Source organism: Anabrus simplex, chromosome 1 (genome assembly GCF_040414725.1).
Source record: "Anabrus simplex isolate iqAnaSimp1 chromosome 1, ASM4041472v1, whole genome shotgun sequence".
Taxonomy (NCBI): Eukaryota; Metazoa; Arthropoda; class Insecta; order Orthoptera; family Tettigoniidae; genus Anabrus; species Anabrus simplex.
Genome location: NC_090265.1, coordinates 1181788456 through 1181802696, shown reverse-complemented (window position 1 = coordinate 1181802696; position 14241 = coordinate 1181788456). Strand labels below are relative to the sequence as shown.

The 14241-nt window shown below is 36.5% G+C and overlaps 1 protein-coding gene across 2 annotated transcripts in view; it reads left to right on the top strand.

Annotated features, from left to right (window-relative positions):
* Tomosyn (syntaxin-binding protein tomosyn) overlaps positions 1-14241 on the top strand; it is a 1160105-nt gene that overhangs the window by 922276 nt on the left and 223588 nt on the right. For both annotated transcript variants that reach the window (XM_067137527.2, XM_067137528.2), the window contains exon 14: positions 3325-3441. In XM_067137527.2, coding sequence (XP_066993628.2) covers positions 3325-3441 — 117 coding nt within the window. The remainder of the gene's footprint in view (positions 1-3324; positions 3442-14241) is intronic.

Here is a 14241-nt window from a genome sequence, read left to right as displayed (position 1 = left end):
GTAGATTCTTTGTCGCTACGTTAATTTAACATTTCGGTGTAAGTTTTTAAGTTGTTCGTGCCGTACGTAAAACAGCGGCTGATCCTTGCTCTAGTTTCAGGAAACATTTTGGGGAGGGGGGCTGTCCCCCCTGGGCCCCCCACTCGGCTATGCCAGTGATACTATCAATTATTAATTGTTCTTTACAGTCTTTTTTAAACCGTTTGCAGCCCTTTTGTTCCTCAGCGATGATGTAATTGACCTTGCAATGCTTCTAGATTCTATTTGCTACAAATGATGTTATAATTTTGTATAGAGTTGGTAGGCATGTGATTGGCCGGTAGTTAGCAGGATGTGCCATGTTGTTATTTTTAGATTTTAGGTACATGATTCCTGTAGTGAGAAAGTGTGGGAGAGCATCTGGTTTACTGATGAAAATTTGTATGTGGTAGGTGAGTAATCTGTGAACACTGGTAAATTAGTAATTATTATTATTATTATTATTATTATTATTATTATTATTATTACTACTACTACTACTACTACTACTACTTTTATATTGCAGACTGAACATATGTTACATGACCTCTTGGTATATTGATGAATTTGCAGGTGGGTAGGAGCAGACTAGTCACAGACTGCAATTTCCCCAACACTTACTTTGTTGCAAAACATCATCTGTAGGCATTAGCAACTGTCTAGGAGACAAGAGACTTCCAGTGAAGGCAGGTTGGTTGAGAGTAGTAAGGTGCCTGCAGAATAAGTATCCAGTGACATCTGGAAGATGTAAGTGGATGCTCTTTACCAGACATCTATCTTCAAAGGTAGCAGCCATCTCATGATGGAACAAGAAACTTGTAACAGCTCCTTGAATATGGTGGTGTATTATTTTGGACAGACATCATGTTTATTACAGAGAAATGGTCTGAAAACTCATACGAGGTATTTTGGTGGTGTGTGTAATCCAGAGTTCACATCCGTGGACATCATTGTATATTTTTAAAGAACATAACTGGTAGATGAATTTATTTCCATTGCAAGTAACCAGTGCATGGAGAGGCCAGTGAGATACCTTGATCTGATGGAAGATATGTAGGATTCCTTAAGGAGAAAAATTGTATCCTGTCAGCCTGTATCAGGGAGTGTAGCTGAAATGTTGACACTTTTGAAATTTCAGTTTGCCTAATATCCCAGAAAAAACATCAAAGCTTGTCAGTTTACAGTTTATTAATAAATAAGTTTGTGATTTTGGTATCTGTAGTTACGCCCTGGTTTGAGAAATCATAGATAATGGCCAAGTGACCTGGTAAGAGGTCCTAAGAGTTGGAATACCAGTTGCTATGGAATAAGAGTGGATAACTGAGATATATTCTGAGTTAAGGCCTTTTCGGACTAAGGAATTCACCAGTAGTCCCTAGATCATGAAAGTGAAAACGGGCTAAATGTAAGTAAGGCAGCTCTGTATTTAACAGAAATTTACTGAGCACTCTCACAACATCTTAGCAAGCCATGGGCCTGCAGACAATGGGGTATCGCTTCTATTTGACAGGTCAGGGACTCCTTAGAAACAGCTCGGCATACAATTTAGTATTCATTGGAATGCTGTATATGTCATTGGGACTTGTGGGGGTTAAAAGAAAGCAGAACTGGCTGTTTCAGCAAAGAGGATCTGTCTGCATTTTAGAAAGCTGTTAGAAACTACATTTTTTCTATTTCTTTTCAATGAGTAATGCTAATAAAATAATAAAGTACAAAATAACAGCATAAATTTGTGTATTATACAATTGCTCTGAGGAAGCTCTGATATAATTTCAATTAGCCAAAGCCAAAATGTATATTTATTTTATATTTGTGTGTGTGGTTTTGCTTTCGGTTTTCACATTCTATTCTTCTATACATTGGAAGAACTATTTTTGGTTTGTTACTTTGATGAACTCCATTTTATACTGAGTTACTAAAAAAGTGCTGGTTTTTAAACAATGATAACTATTTTTGCTGTTTGCCCGTGGTCGCTACTGCTTATCCCTGCTATGGTTATGATGCTTGATGTATGCTTTAAGCCAAATTAGCAAATTTTAGACAGGTTATCAACAATTATTTGTATGTTTTTCTAAAGCTCTTGTCTTGTACTGTCTTTCGTTATTGTTGCACCTTGGATCATCTTTCTTTACTTGATATGTAGTGCTGAGAGCCAAAGTGATTCAGAGGAAAAGGCTGTTGAGATTTATTAAAAGTCTTAAAAGCACTCGGTATTATTTTGAAATACGTAATGTGCTTTCAAAGGAAAGATTTGCAACAGGATTTTTTTGGTCATGATAGCCTTTTTTAAAAACAGGTGTATGCTACATAAAATATATTAGAGTTGCTGTTGACATCCACATTCATTTCTGTCTCTCCTTTCTGTTGCTGCTCTTACCCACATTCACCTGTCACTGGATTCATCCTTTTATGTGTTGGTACCTTTCCTAGCTTCCTCCCTTTGACATATAAACCCAGAAGACTATAACTTTTAGTACTGCAGTTGTAACTGTCTAAATAAAAAAATGTTCCCAATGCATTTCTGCTTTAGAGATGACCATGACAATTTGTTAAAATTAAAATCACTATTCAGTTTTATTTGCTCTACAATTAGTTGTAGATTTTATACAATCTAAACTTTAATAGAGCAAATTACAGCTATATCTGGCATGTTATATCACTTCGGCTCCCAGTGGCTCATAAATGGAATTTGTAACATAGTTTGATTTGGAATTATTTGCAAAAGTATACTAAGTAAGAAAATGAAAGCATATTTTGTTAAGAAAAACATAGAAGTAATTATAATGCATGACAGTATTAACTTACATGCTGTATTTACTTGAAATGCTGTTCAAGAGAGACAATATGAAAACAGAAATAGTATGTCTTAAGATAAAATTGATTTTGAAAGTGTTGTTCTTATTTGCTTTGTATCCTAAGGTATTCAAATACAAATATATTTAGATTGTCAAAACCTCTAACTTGCACAGCATTACTGTTGTTATTGCCTATGAAATATATTCATAAAATCAAGATTTCTGACACATAAATTGTATTTGTACAGTATACATTGTGAAAGTACACAATCTTCAAAAATTAAAAAAGATATAGAGCTAAAAGTGGAGAAATCCATGTTTTGAATAATTATATTTCTTTGTGATGCTTACTTAGTTGCAAACTGCTTTTGTAGGCAGCTTGTATAATGCATGAATCATATTATGATTTTATTTGTTGGATATACTTGTACTAATGTAATTTTTTTTTTTTTTTTTTTTTTTTTTTTTAAATTCTGATCTTTTCCAAAACCAATCACTGGTGTGAAACTAGACAAGTTAGACAGCTCGTTTTCAAGATCTAGAAGTTCCAGCATGTCAAGTTTGGAAAACATCAGTTCAGAAGCAATTCAGTGCCTCGCGTTTGCAGACTCCTACACGAAGAAAGCAGGTACGTACGTAACAGGAAAATTTACTAGCTGTTTTCACTCCAGTGATAGATGCAAAGCTTTAGATTTTTATGCATATTCACAAATATTAAATGTTTGGAAAATATAAAATACATTTGAATGAATAATGTCTCTTAGAGAAGACGAACAATTTGTTTGCTGGTTGTAGCAATTTCTTTGATTATTATTTATCTGCAGTTTGAGGAGAAAATCCAGTTGGAAAGAATAATGAAGGTCGTTCCCCAATTATTGTAGATGTTTAAATGAGGAGAAGATCATTATTGAAAGCAAAATTACACATTGCTTTCCAGGTTGAGTGTTGTACTGAGCTGTAAATTAAATATGTTTGTATGTTGGATATTCACCCCGAAGGCTGGTTTGATCCTCCACAGCTCCACCAAAAGCTATCATAGACAGCCTAGGCATTACTGAAGAGGCATACTTGGGAAATATTTACAGTATATTGTATTCATTTTGATTCTTTTTGCACATTATAACATTGTCTGCAAAAAGCCTTACCTGTGATTCCAGTTCTTTTTACTTGTATTATTTAAATTATAGCAAGGTGTGTTGCAATGCAAGTCCAAGTTTACAGTACCATGACATGTGGTCGCTTAACAAACATTTCCATAAATGACTGATTGCAATTACCAATGCTGAAAAATCAGCATCCAGCCCAAAATTACCGTGGGTTTCAGCTGGTGTCACCGTAGCATATTTGCTATGGGACAATCCTGTCACATCTGAGGTCCATGTTCAAAACTCTTCCCTAGCAAAGTTTTTTCTGTGATTGGAGCTCTCAAGCTGGTCTTAAGCTATGTGCAGATTTAGCAGCTCCGCCATGCAAAGACCGCTTGAATTCATCCACAAAGCAATCTGATAAGCTAACTTCAGCAGATAATAAAATGACAATGGTGCAAGATATCAAATTCGTTTTTAAATTTATTTATCAGTTCCACCAACCCTGTAATGCTCATGTACCTGGTTCACATTTTTTCCAACCACCCTATATCCAGTAATACTGCATTGGAGCACTCCCCTCTTAATCCCTACAGAATGACATTGTGCTTCATATACTTTAATTCTGTGAGTTCTGTATTTTCTAGAAATTTAGCCATCATGGTTGAGGCGCTGGCCTTCTGACCCCAACTTGTCAGGTTCAATCCTGACTCAGTCCTGTGGTTGAAGGTGTTCAAATCTGTCAGTCTTGTGTTGGTAGATTTACTGGCATGTAAAAGAACTCCTGTTGGACGAATTTCTGGCACCTTGGCATTTCCAAAAACCCTAAAAGTAGTTAATGGGATGTAAAATAAAAATTATTAAATTTAGCCATCTTTTGTCTAGTCCATTAACCCTCTTTTTTTTTTTCTTCTTTTTTTTTCTTTCAGGAGTCTTCCATGATCCACTCTATCAAAATATTTCAGTTAATACATGTTTAAGAGAGAAAGAACTTTTAAGAATATGGTTGACTAGCAGGATACCTGTACTTTGCTACAGTTTCTTAAACTGAAAGCTTTCAAAATTTTAAATTTTGGGGAGTCCGTTGCCAATTAAGCCAGTAAATTCACTCTCAGTTCATGCATCGAATGGTTTTGGAGGAATTATTTATTTTTGGATCTAACACTCATTTAAATCTCATAGAATTGGAATGTTTTAAAACCCTATCTTATTTAACATCTAGGACGCAGAAGCAACTAATATGTGAAATTTTGACTTTGTACATCAAAGAGTAATGGAAGAATGAATGTTTTGTTTTAGGGGTAGACTGTTGTAAAAATATTTATTTAACATCTACGACATGAAAGACCAACTTTCATGCAAAATGTTCATTTTGTACCTGAAACGGTTTTGGTTTGGGCTGGGAAGACTTGGGAGAAAGGAGACGAGCTGCTCGACTAAGTGGTATGTTAAACAATTAATTTATTGAAACCACCTATTCAATACTAGTTAAGTCTTTAGGACTATAACACTGTCATTATATTAAGTTTGAGTATGGTACATGTTTTGCCTGTCATTGCAGGCATCGTCAGCCATGAAATCTATCTCCAAGTCAGAGCTCTGAGTGGATGCTATACTAGGATTATTCATAAATCAGTATTTTTTATATAACAATTTGCACTGAAGTACAAGACATTCTATCATATTGGAGTGAACAAGCCGTTCTTCTCTTAAAGTTCTAATGTGACATCCAACTCGTGTTCACATCCAATGGAAATAATATTAACTGTCAACTCTCATAATGCCGGTAATGAGAACGGCATGATACAAGTGGATTTAAAACATCTGTACATTTTTACAACCTATTAGGAGATTAACTTGTTCTAGAACTATTCTTAAAAACTATTTTTTACACTATTTACACTAATATATATAACATATGGTACAATTTGTAAATGAACTGGTCAATCTTGCCTTAAATTTCCAATGGGATGTCCTACTCATGTCCACATTGAATGCAGATGATGCCGATACTGAGATGGCAATTGTAGTCTATTGGAATCATAACATTTAAACATTTCTTTTTACATTTGTAGGAGATCAAACACATTCAGCTTATATGGTTTTTGGGATGGCCTAAATATTCTGTAGATCAACCTCACTTCCTTGAAGAATGAGAATCAGTATTAAAGTGGAGTGCCAGTTGGATGGCAAGAATACTGGTAGAGAGCCTGATTGAGTTTCATTAAATAACGGATTATTACATCTCCGTATAAACATTCTGTATGTTGTTTATGTCATGAAGCTTTTTGAAGTTATTCCGTGTAAACCTGAAGAGGAGTTCAACTGGATTCTGGATGTAAGTGTGCAGCTAGTGGGTGTGTTGAGATCCTTTAGACATTAGGAGGAAGTCCGGTTGTGTTGCTTGTGTGAAGTGGTCACTTTATCTACAATTGCCATCTCAGTATCGGCATTATCTCCGTTCGTCGTGGACATGAGTAGGACGTCTCATTGGAAATTTAAGGCAAGATCGACCAGTTCATTTACAAATTGTACCATATGTTATATATATTAGTGTAAATTGTGTAAAAAAAATAGTTTTTACGAATAGTTCTAGTACAAGTTAATCTCCTAATAGGTTGTAAAAATGTACAGATGTTTTAAACCTACTTGTATCATGCCGTTCTCATTACCGGCATTATGAGAGTTGGCAGTTAATATTACTTCCATTGGATGTGAACATGAGTTGGACATCACATGATATAATGTCTTGTTCTTCAGTGCAAATTGTTATATAAAAAATATTGATTTATGAATAATCATAGTATAGCATCCAGTCAGAGCTCTGACTTGGAGATAGATTTCATGGCTGATGATGCCTGCAATGACAGGCAAAACATGTACCATACTCAAACTTAATATAATGACAGTGTTATAGTCTAAAAAACTTAACTAGTATTGAATAGGTGGTTTCAATAAATTGTTTAACATTTAATAATTGAATTTCAATATGGTCAAAATGAAAATAATCACTTGTAAGTGGTATGTTCCGAGCTGTCAGTGGAGAGATGGCGTGGGAGGACATCAATAGACGAATAAGTTTGAGTGGTGTCTTTATAAAATTAGGAAAGATCACAATATGAAGATAAAGTTGGAATTCAAGAGGACAAATTGGGGCAAATATTTGTTTATAGGAAGGGGAGTTAGGGATTGGAATAACTTACCAAGGGAGATGTTCAATAAATTTCCACTTTCTTTGCAATTATTTAAGAAAAGCCTAGGAAAACAACAGATAAAGGATCTGCCACCTGGGTGACTGCCCTAAATGCAGATCAGTAGTGATTGATTGATTGATTGATTGATTGATTGATTGATTGATTGATTGATTGTGATTTTTTTCAGAGTCACCCCCTTCTAAATAAATACATACGTACGTACATACATACATACATACATACATTATCATTACAGACGGTTATGCCTTTCACCGTTCAGTCTGCAAGCCTCTGTGAATTTACTAAACGTCGCCACAATCCTTGATTTGCAACTAGTGTTGTGGCCTCATTTAGTTCTATACCTCTTATTTGTAAATCGTTAGAAACTGAGTCTAACCATCATTGCCTTGGCCTACCTCTACTTCTCTTACCTTCCATAGCAGAGTCCATTATTCTCCTAGGTAACCTATCCTCCTCCATTCGCCTCACATGGCCCCACCACCGAAGCCGGTTCATGCGTACAGCTTCCTCCATAGAGTTCATTCCTAAATTAGCCTTTATCTCCTCATTCCGAGTACCTTCCTGCCATTGTCCCCACCTGTTTGTACCAGCAATCATTCTTGCTACTTTCATGTCTGTTACTTCTAACTTATGAATAAGATATCTTGAGTCCACCCAGCTTTTACTCCCGTAAAGCAAAGTTGGTCTGAAAGCAGACCAATGTAAAGATAGTTTTGTCTGGGAGCTGACTTCCTTCTTACAGAATACTGTTGATGGCAACTGCGAGCTCACTGCATTAGCTTTACGACATCTTGATTCAATCTCACTTACTATATTACCATCCTGGGAGAACACACAACCTAAATACTTGAAATTATCGACCTGTTCTAGCTTTGTATCACCAATCTGACATTCAATTTTGTTGAATTTCTTACCTACTGACATCATATTTAGCCTTCGAGAGGCTAATTTTCATACCATACTCATTGCACCTATTTTCAAGTTCCAAGATATTAGACTGCAGGCTTTTGGCACAATCTGCCATTAAGACCAAGTCATCAGCATAGGCCAGAATGCTTACTACATTTCCACCTAACTGGATCTCTCCCTGCCATTTTATACCTTTCAGCAGATGATAAGAACAGCAAATGTGAAAGCCTTGTCTAACCCTTGTAAGTACCTTGAACCAAGAACTCATTCTACCATCAATTCTCACCGAAGCCCAATTGTCAACATAAATGCCTTTGATTGATTTTAATAATCTACCTTTAATTCCATAGTCCCCCAGTATAGCGAACATCTTTTCCCTCGGTACCTTGTCATATACTTTCTCTAGATCTACGAAACATAATCACAACTGCCTATTCCTCTCGTAGCATTTTTTAATTATCTGGCGCATACTGAAAAACTGATCCTGACAGCCTCTCTGTGGTCTGAAACCACACTGGTTTTCATCCAACTTCCTCTCAACGACTGATCGTACCCTCCCTTCCAAGATGCCAGTGAATACTTTGCCTGGTATACTAATCAATGAGATACCTTGATAGTTGTTGCAATCCTTCCTGTTCCCTGGCTTATAGATAGGTGCAATTACTGCTTTTGTCCAATCTGAAGGTACCTTACCAACACTCCATGCTAATCTTACTACTCTATGAAGCCATTTCATCCCTGCCTTCCCACTATACTTCACCATTTCAGGTCTAATTTCATCTATTCCTGGTGCTTTATGACGATGGAGTTTATTTACCATCCTTTCCACTTCCTCAAGCAAAATTTCACCAACATCATTTTCCTCCTCCTCATGAGCTTGGCTGTTCGCAACACCACCATGATGATTTCCTTTTACGTTGAGAAGATCTTCAAAATATTCCCTCCACCTGTCCAGTGATTCCCTGGGATGTATTATGAGTTCACCTGAAATACCCAAAACACTGTTCATTTCCTTTTTCCCCTCCCTTCCTTTCTTTATTACTGTCCAGAAAGGTTTTCCTGCTGCTTGACCTAGCCTTTCCAGGTTATTACCAAAATCTTCCTACGACTTCTTTTTGGATTTAACAACTATTTGTTTCGCTCTGTTTCTTTCATTTATGCACAAATCCCTGTCTGCCTCGGCCCTTGATTTGGAGCCATTTCTGATAAGCCTTCTTTTTACGTTTACAAACTGCTCTCACTTCATCACTCCACCAAGACGTTCGCCTTTTCCCATCTTGATACACAGTTGTTACTAGGCATTCCCTTGCTGTTTCTACTACAGCATCCCTGTATGCCACCCATTCACTTTCTATATCCTGAACCTGCTTATTGTCTACTGTTCGAAACTTCTCACTAATCATATCCATGTACTTCTGTCTAATTTCCTCGTCCTGGAGATTTTCTACCCTTATTCGTTTGCAGACAGATTTCACTTTCTCTACCCTAGGCCTACATATACTTGGTTTGCTGCAGATCAAATAGTGGTCTGTATCATCAAAAAATCCCCGGAAAACTCGTACATTCCTAACAGATTTTCTGAATTTGAAGTCGGTTAAGATATAGTCTATTATATATCTGGTACCCCTGGCCTCCCATGTGTAGCGGTGAATAGCCTTATGCTTGAAGAATGTATTCGTAACTGCTAAACCCATACTAGCACAGAAGTCCAGCAAACGCTTCCCAGTCCCATTAGCTTCCATATCTTCCCCACATTTACCAATCACCCTTTCGTATTCTTCAGTTCTATTCCCAACTCTCGCATTGAAATCGCCCATTAGCACTATTCTGTCCTTGCTGTTGACCCTGACCACGATGTCACTCAGTGCTTCATAAAACTTGTCAACTTCATCCTCATCTGCACCCTCACGTGGTGAATACACGTACACAATTCTAGTCCTAATTCCTCCAACTGACAAATCTACCCACATCATTTGCTCATTTATGTTTCTAACGGAAACTATGTTGCGTGCAATGGTATTCCTGATAGAGAGCCCTACCCCAGATTCTGCCCTTCCCTTTCTAACACCCGTCAAGTACACTTTATAATCTCTTATCTCTTCCTCGTTATCTCCCCTTACCTGAATATCACTTACTCCTAGCACATCCAGATGCATCCTCTTTGCAGACTCAGCCAGTTCTACTTTCTTTCTTCCATAAGCCCCATTAATATTGATAGCTCCCCATCAAATTCCATTTCGTTCGCCAAGTTGTTTCCAAGGAGTCCCTCGCCTGTCAAATGGGAGTGGGACTCCATTACTCCCACCGGTCCGAGGCTTGCTTAAAATGTTCTGAGCTCGGTAAATTCATGAAGCAGGATGCTACCGTACTTGCACTTAGTCCAAATGAGGATCTCTCCTCTAACGGGTTATGGACCACCATTGAATTGTATAGTCGTAGCTGCCTGAGCACAAGGAGGGCCACAACTCAGAATATGTCCGAGATGCCCACTCCCATTCCATAGCAACTGGTATCCTGACTCTCGGGACCACTTACTAGGCCACTCAGCCATTGCCCATGGTTCACAATCTAGGATGTGACTATAGTAACCCACACCGTGAACCATCCCTAAATAAGGGAGAAATATTATGAAGTGTATGATATTTGTCACCTTCTTGTAAAACGGGCCAATGACCTCGATGTTAGGCCCCTTTAAACAACAAGCATCATCAATCTTCTTGTAAAATTACAACTTCATACTTCAAACTGTTTTGGACGTATGAATAATTTTGTTTCTGGAGCTAACCCCTATTTAACCCCTTAGTGGTGGAAGGTTCACCTTGCACTCCTAGGATATAAAATGTATATTGCCATGTGTAATTCTTTTTTCGTATGTTAAACGGTTTTAGAGGAATGAATGTTTAAAAAAAAATTTGTAATCCCCATTTAACTTCCTGAGGAGTTAATTATCTCAATCCTTCTGTTATTTAACACCTAGATCATTTGAAATTTTAACTTCTTAAGTCAAACTGTTTCAGAGAAATGAATATTTTTGTCACCAGGACTCCCCCCACCTGCACCCTCAAAATCCCTTAGAGGTGTATTGTTATAACGCCACTTATTTAAAATCAAGACTTATAGGAGCAAACATCATGTGAAATTTTATAGGTTCCTAAGTTAAGTGGTTCCAGAGAAATGAATATGTTTGTCATGAGGACTCGTCCTCCTTACTCCAGACATAACCAGGGGTGTAATGTGTAAAGACCTCTTAATATAAGATCTACAGGAGCAAACATCATGTGCAGTTTCAACCTCTTGTATCTAGTGGTTTAGAGGAATTAATGATTTGGTCATCAGGCCTGAACCCGCAGTCAAAACCCCATAGGAGTGTATTGTTTTAAAACCACTTCTTATTTAAGATTGAAGACTTAGAGGAACAACCATCATGTGAAATTTTAAATTCTTAATCAAACAGTTTCAGAGAAATTATTTTTGTCATCAGGCCTCACTTTCACCTCAAGTCAAAACCCTTAGTAGCGTAATGTTTTAACACCACTTCTCATGTAAAATATAAGACATATAGGAGAAACCATAGTATGAAATTTCAATGTCGTATATCAACTGCTTCAGAGAAACTGTTTCAGGCCTCATACCACAGTCAAAATCTCTTAGGAATGTATCATTTTACGACCATGCTGAAATACGTGTTTCATTATTTGTGTTGAAGAGTATTTATGCTAACTTTCAAGAAAACTGGACCAAAAAGTTTTTATTTTTATACAGACTTGTATAGCCCTAATGCCTTTTTACCCTGTTAGGGGTTGATTTCCAAAAAAAGAATAAAGAATACATGTTTAATTATGTACATTTTGGATGACTTTTACCAAGATTTAAGTCAATAGACATGTTTGTAACATTTCTCCATTAAAACTTTGAACATCTTTGAACCCTTTAGGGGTTAAATTGAGAAATCCCTTTAAGTATCTACATTATGAGATTAAACCACTGATCAAATTTGATATTTATAACTTCATTGGTTTAGGCTTGGTGATAGTGAATGTCAGTCAGTCAGTATATGTTATTTTATATATTGCACAAAATTATCAGAATAGTCTAATAAATATGGTACAATCTTCATTTGTGAAGAATGAGAGGATAGTTCTACAAGTTGTTGTACAACTGAAGCATTGCTGGGGAGAAGAACAGGAAAAGAATAAGGCTATTAGCAGTTGCCAGATTTTAAGGTTAGATTGATTCTTCCTGGAACCTCAGCACCATCCATTCTCAGAGTCTTTGAAGGTACATTAGGACACCTGAGTATACCAGACCATGTCTTACAAATTGTTTCGTTGTTGAAGTCCTAAGATGTTTACTATTTTGTTAAATTCCATTTCCCTGAGAGACTATCAAGGTTGAGTCATTAATAGTGCTTAGGTCAAACATTTTTTAAAACATTTATTTTTAGCTAATTGTTTTATGTTACACCAGCACAGATGGGTCTTATGGCAGCGATGGGATAGAACAGGGCTAGAACTGGGAAGGAAGCAACCATGGCTTTATTTAACTAGCCTGGTGTGAAAATGGGAAACCACAGATAACCATCTTCAGGGCTGTCAGTAGTGGGGTTCGAATCCACTATTTTACATATGCAAGCTCACAGCAGTCCAGGAAATTGCTTGGGCTTAACATCAGATAATTGCTTCCATTTTCCTTACTCTTTTTCTGTTTACTCTGCGAAGCAACATCCTGGTACATAGCAATTTGGTTCTTTCTTTCCTTCACTAATGAAGAATATCCTATATAAAATATATATCACTATTGTGATATATACTGCATGTTCTATGTGTTTGCTGCCAACCATGTTCCTTTATAGAAGCATGTACTCGCCCTCTGTTGTTTCCTTCAGTTATATAACTCTGCTGTTAATTTTTCTGTGTGAGAATTTCAATCAATTTTGCATGTCTTTGTAACTTGGGGCCTACATCTAATCCGCTTGTTATATTTATATCTTGGTCTACCGATACTATTCTACCCTTCTACACTTCCTTCCAGAAAGAAACAATTAGTCTTTTGTCTCAAAACTTAACCTATTAATCTCTCTCGTATTCTGGTCATATTCTACAAAATTGTTCTCCTTTCACTAATGAGATTTTTCATTTGTGATCTAGTCTACCTATCTACCTTCAACATTCTTTTGTAATACTGTAAGTTATATCAAGGGCATCTGTTTTTGTTCTTTCATTTTTTTGCCCCTCTGTACCAGTTGTTATCTATTTTGCAATTTCATATAGTGCCACCCTCTCGCAGACTTTCAGAATCATCTTCCTAATGCACACATCAATATTTGAGATAAGCAAAATTCCCTCTTCTTAAGGAAAAGCATTTGTGCTTGGTTTGTTAAGAAGGAAGCCATGCTTTTCAGTGTCAATTCAGTTAATGTAACTTTAAAGCTTTTCAGTCTGTTGAAAATGTTAATTAGAAAACATACTAGCATGTGCCCACGGCTTCACCTGTGTTTATTAATTCAACCACTTTAGGTGTTTCTAAACCATTTATTTCAAAGTAAAAGAAATAAGTATATTGTTTTTAAATGAACTGCATGAAATACATTTTATTATTTTTAATTATATTGTTACTTTTAATGCTTAAGATACCAGGTTGGTGGATGGTACAAATGATATTAAAATAATATCAAAGATAATAATATATACAAATAAATTCATTTATTTATCCTTATAAAGCTCCTGGTTAAACTATATTAAGTGTTTTACCATGGGAGAAGCACAGTTTCCAAAGATCAATTGGCATTGTGCCTTTTTGATGCACATAGTGAAACTGAAACAAATGGGGAATTGCCGACGTATAAATTGAAACAGTATATCTGAAGAGACTATTTCAATCTGAGGAATGAATACCTCTTCACCTGCAGTATGTCCATCATGATGGTGGCTTTAACAATAGTCGGCATCAGTTTCAGTCATATCCTGTTGCAGAGGGAAGGAGGATTTGTATAATTGCGAAGGACAATCGGCACCACAATCGTCCGCTCTAAGATGTTCGAGGGTACACCGGGTAACTTGACACCAAGTTGTTTGAAAACTCTGTCATGTAGTTGACAGCCTCATCTGTATTACATGCTGTGCTGATAGATTTGTAAATTTGTAGAACACTGGGTATTCTTGTAAAAGTTGCTTGCTGATGATGCTGACAGCTTCATTTCTTGGAGCAAAAATTGCTCTT